The sequence below is a fragment of the Zeus faber genome (genome assembly GCF_960531495.2).
Source record: "Zeus faber genome assembly, chromosome: 14".
Lineage (NCBI taxonomy): Eukaryota > Metazoa > Chordata > Actinopteri > Zeiformes > Zeidae > Zeus > Zeus faber.
Window position 1 is genome coordinate 15,495,955 of NC_137200.1, and position 5,228 is coordinate 15,501,182.

Sequence of the window (5,228 nt, forward strand, 5' to 3'; positions counted from 1 at the left end):
AGCATCTGTGGGATGTGCTGGAACAACAAGTCCGATCCATGGGGGCCCCACCTCACAACTTACAGGACTTAAAGGATCTGCTGCTAACGTCTTGGTGCCAGATACCACAGGGCACCTTCAGAGGTCTTGTGGAGTCCATGCCTCCACGGGTCAGAGCTGCTTTGGCGGCACGAGGGAGAGCTACACAATATTAGGCAGGTGGTTTTAATGTTGTGGCTGACTGGTGTATGTAATGTGGTTATGTGTGGGTACATCTACCGCATCTAATTATCATGATATATTTGTTATTATTAATATGAATGTGGTTATGACTGGATTGTTGTTCTGTGTTGTGGTCACTAAAAATTAACTACTTTACACACATTCCAACAATAACAATAATAAAAAAATATATAATTCATTGAATTGTACTTTGCCAACACCCACGAGTCGCACATTCAAAAAGTTAGAAACCGCAGCGGCTCTTCGGGGCATAATGAAAGGAGATAAAAACTCTTGACCATCCAATGTCACAGTGCTGGTCGGTACCGCACAATAATTCAATCAATAAACACTCAATAAACCCTCACATATATATGAATGTATTATATATTTCTTTATCCAATACCTACTGAGTCCCGACAAATCCCAAGCGCCACTCTCGGATGGAACTGAATTATAGAACATAATAGACAGGACAGGTCGGTGGAAAAGCTCCATGGGAGAGTTGTGTCCTAGATTCATGCGATTTATCCTGCCAGGGTGAAAAGGAAAGGTAGGTGGGCATTTAAGGCGGCGTCCTCCAGAAAGCTAAAATCAGAAGTGAGCACTCACCAGTGGGTGGGGAGACCCGCCACATGACAGAAAATAAGGGAAGTTGGGCCGATATTAAGACGGCAGGCTCTGTAATCTGGAAACGCTGCATTTTTACACGGAGGCCGAGCCCTGGGAGGGAGAGAGTCAGAGCGTCAAAGATCCACGATAAACTTTGCTAAAATGTGCAAACCAAAGTACATTATTCTTGGAGTTCCATGTCCGAGACGTGGCTTGCAGTTAATGCTCGTGGGTTCATTTTCAATTCAAACCCGCTTCTTCTTTTCCACTCGTCTGGAATGTCTGTCCGGGCTTCTGTTAAACAAACAGCACGGCACGGTCATGAAAACGAAAGCCAAATCGGTACCTTTACATGTTTTAATTATTAAAATTGGTCTATTGAAACACAATAGATTATGACAACAAAGTGTACAAACAAAATAAAAATATTCCCTATTATCACTTGCTCTGGAAGATCCATTAAAAAAGAGGGATATTAATGAGGGGGGGGGGTCGAGGGACATACTTCACGATGAACAATCAAAACATTCAACAACATGATTTTCTTCTTCTTCTTCTAGACAATCTTTCACATTTAAAAAATGAGTGATTCCATGTTTGAGCTGGAGTCATGGTTTCAGGGGGAAACTGAACAGATTCCACAGTTCCCTCAAAATCCTTTGCGTAAAAATTGAAAGAGAAGCGAGGGCTCGAGTCCAGTTGTCCCGTTCCCTCCAAATTGTCTCACTTTTGTCTACGCTGCCATTGATCCTCTCTATGATGGTGTGACGCTTTTCATTGTTGAGATGAGTTTGTCAGTGACTTTCTGGGTGACAAAGTTGCAAAAAAAAAAAAAATCGCAAAAAGCCCACTCGCCTTTTTGTGATGTCAGTTCATAATAATAATAATATCAATAATAACAATAAATGGCTGAAGTCAAGTATACGTGTGGTTGCCAGCTCATTAACCAAACACATTTTCCTCATTCAGGAACTTCCTTCTCTGGGGCAGCGACTGTCATCGCCTTTGCCGCTAAAGTCGAGATCGAGGGAAAAATAAACCGAATAAATATACATGAACAGCCTTCAATAGCGGCAAAATGAAAACTCCAATATACATACACTGTGCGGTCAGCATTCACTGGTTCACTACGGCTCTTTGCTTGAGGAAGGAAAAAAATGAAAAAAAAAAAACAAAAAACAAAAACAACAACAAAAAAAAGAAGAAAGAAAAACGACCCAAAATGAAAAAAGTATCCTAATAGTCATGCTTGAAACGAACGGAACGCAGCGTCGTTCAACCTGAGAACCTCTGAGTCGTCTGAAACGCGTGAGCAATGGAAGTGAGAACCATAGATATTTGGACTCTGGGTGTTTTGGCTTTGGCTCTGTTTGGGATGCAAACCGTGCCTCGACGTCCGACAGTCTCAGCGGCGTCGCCGTTGTCGTGCGCCATCTTGGGCGTACGGGCGACAAGCTCCAGCCCTTCTCGGGGGACGGTTTTGGCACAGAGAGGTCGAGACTACATTCGAGACACGAGTCGTCTCATGCAGGTAAACATTCTTGGCGTGCTGTCACGGAGAGGAGCGCTCGGCGCATTGACATCGGGTGACATGACTCAAATAATGAATGTGAGGAAGATTAAAAGTACTTGGTCAGGGTGGTCTGGCCGGTCTTTTGGCTTCGATTGGATTGTTTTTCCATCCTTTAGTGTATCACAAAGCGCCTTTTAGGGTTTCTTTCTCGTACCCCTTGTGTGACGTCACATAATGTATTAAACGCTTTTGAGAACAACATGTAAGAAGACGGATAAAATAGCAAGTCACCTAACTTTACTTCGTTTTTTAACTCCCCAAGATGGCCAACAACGTAAATGAGCAATACCATTGTTTTTAGATTAAGTTCTGTTTTTTGATAAAACGATATATGTCGGATGTTGCCACATTCACCATCAATAAATCTAGTATTCTATGAATGCATGTTGTGTGTTAAAAGGAAAAAAAGAAAAGTTTAATCGGGTTCGTTTCAAACACTATATAAAGGGTGTTTTATTTTCACCCTTTCATTCAGTGAAAATGGCAAAGACATGTTTTGGAAAAAGATGAAAAAAAAAAAAAAAAACAATGCAAGAAGAGTTTGAAAGTCAGCGCGATACCAAACCTTTAGATGCAGTTCACCCGACACCCCACTAGGAGGCTGCATCCCACAGCTGGACGGGTTTTCGTTGCCGTCAGTGTATCTCACAATGCCAGTTTGGCAAAACAGACGGATTGTTGTGGTGATTTTACTGACTTTGGAGGCCCCGCGTGTTCATCCGATTCAGCAAAATGAAGGTTGGCCGCTTGGCTTCACCGACATGAAAACCGCCACTGACGTCCCAACATAAACCGTGGAACAGGAACTTGATGCAGCTACATAAACATTACGTTGGTATCGGCTTTAGGGTGTCTTTTTTTTCTTTTATTTTTTTTTCATGGGTACGAGTGCAGTATTTCCGTGTGTACTTCAACCCCCCAAGACACTGCGAGAGTCAAAACAAACCGAGCAAGCATCCCACAGCCTTCATGAAATGCTCACCAACCAAACATCTATGGCTCTCACTGTGTTGGCAGAGTACGATATAGTGACAGTATTCACCATCAAACATATAGATTTTTGAGATCTGTTCCGGGTCGTTGGGTCTACGTAACGGCTCTTCCCCAGAGTCTCCGAGTCCATCCGCAGAAACCCGTTTGTGCCCTCCGACGTTCTGAAGCGTCGCCGGTCCGAGTCCACCCCGACGGCTCCGATCGGACGCTTGTTGTGGAGGGTGAGCGGAGGTCGAAGTTCATTGCCAGTTGTCCTTTTTTCTCCCGACCTGCCGCTCCCTCCCTCTCTTTCTTTTTTTGTTTTCCTACTCCATTTCTTCTCTGTGCTCCATGCTCAGATCTCTCCTCCCCCCTCGTTCTCCTCCCCCGCTGGCCAACTGTCTCCCTCTGTCGTTGCCTTCGTCTCCATCCTCCTCCTCCTCGTCTTCCTCCCCCATCCCTTCCTCCTCCTCCTCCTCCTCCTCCTCCTCCTCATCCTCTTCCTCGTCCTCGTCCTCCTCGGTGCCGTCCATGGAGTCGTCGGCTCCCAGCATGGCTTGCTGCATGGCCAGCGTGGCCGAGTCGGAGGACAGGGGCTGCAGGCCGTCCATGCCCAGGGCGTCTGCGAACGCAGGGAGCTTGTTAGACACAATATGAGTACACTCTTTGTTTCTTCAGTCCCTATCGATGCTCCCTAACCCTAGGGCTCAGATGAGTTTCAACCGTCACCCAACACCCAACCATGAATTAAAACCTTACCGAAACCTAACCACTATCCTTAATAACCCCTTCACCTTGAATTTAACCATCACTGAACCCGAGGCCATAATTTCATCTTTGACCTAAACCTGAGCCCCAATCACAATCAATCCAATCCCATTTTGTTTTACATTGTTGTGGCCCAATGACTGATTTTTTTTTTTTTTTTTTTTTTTTTTTTATCAAAATTTGCGACGCAAATTGCGGTTATTTCTTTGCAAGACAAGCATTTTCAATGTTTGAAAATTGCAGGTCAGCTGAGTTGAGGCTTTTCATTTGTGTTCCATGGCAATATTGTTGGGGACACAAAACAGTGGCGTACCCTCGCTCTAATGAAAAACATTGGGAAATTGTTTTTGCATGATAACAATAGTGTAAAAAAACTGTTAACATTGCAGACTCTAATAACTGAGTAATAACATATTACTCACATAGTAATAGTTTAGTAAGTGGCAATTGGCAAAATTGGCCATCTTTCTTTTTTGGACAATTGCGGGGACTGGGCAAAATTGCAAGGTCTCTCAAATAATGTGGGGATCGGCTGAAGTTGCATAAATCACTGTACAGTGGAAAGCGCTTATAATGATCACGTTACACTGATCAACAGCTCATATGGATCAAAAAGCTTGGGACAGAATCATTCCTATACAAATGCTGTTTAGATAATGCGCTAACAGGGTTCATTTTGGGTCTTTTCATACGTGACAACACATTGGGAAAAGAATTTAAACTACGGTAATTCTATTCTTTTGCCTCGTGGTAAGGCATCTGCAGCAGTGGCACTACGCCGGGGCTTGCCTGTGCTACAGCCCCGTCAAGATTTTGCAGAGCACCGGCGCAGCCCCCGCCAAGGATTTCCTTTTCTTTTACAATTTTGCAATAATATCGAACACTTTAAATCCTGTAAGACAATTATTTTTAGTTTAAAATGTATTAGGACTGATAATTCATAAAACAGGCAGGTGTAGAGCAGTGGCGTCAATGCGTTATAGAGAGGGCGCGATCTTTGCGCTGCTGCGCGTCCGCGTTTCCCCTTTCTCAATAGAATTATTTCAGATGTATTTTAGATGCAGAAAAGCCCCATGCTTCCCGTTTCAGGCTCTGCAGAGCT

At 43.9% G+C, this 5,228-nt stretch overlaps 1 protein-coding gene across 3 annotated transcripts in view; it reads right to left on the reverse strand.

Annotated features, from left to right (window-relative positions):
• Positions 1 to 1,156: 1,156 nt before the first annotated feature.
• The window catches only part of LOC307240075 (homeobox protein PKNOX2-like), an 82,988-nt gene continuing 78,916 nt past the window's right edge, over positions 1,157 to 5,228 (reverse strand). For all 3 annotated transcript variants that reach the window (XM_080013681.1, XM_080013683.1, XM_080013682.1), the window contains one exon: positions 1,157 to 3,980. In XM_080013681.1, coding sequence (XP_079869807.1) covers positions 3,685 to 3,980 — 296 coding nt within the window. In that variant the 3' untranslated portion in view covers positions 1,157 to 3,684. The remainder of the gene's footprint in view (positions 3,981 to 5,228) is intronic.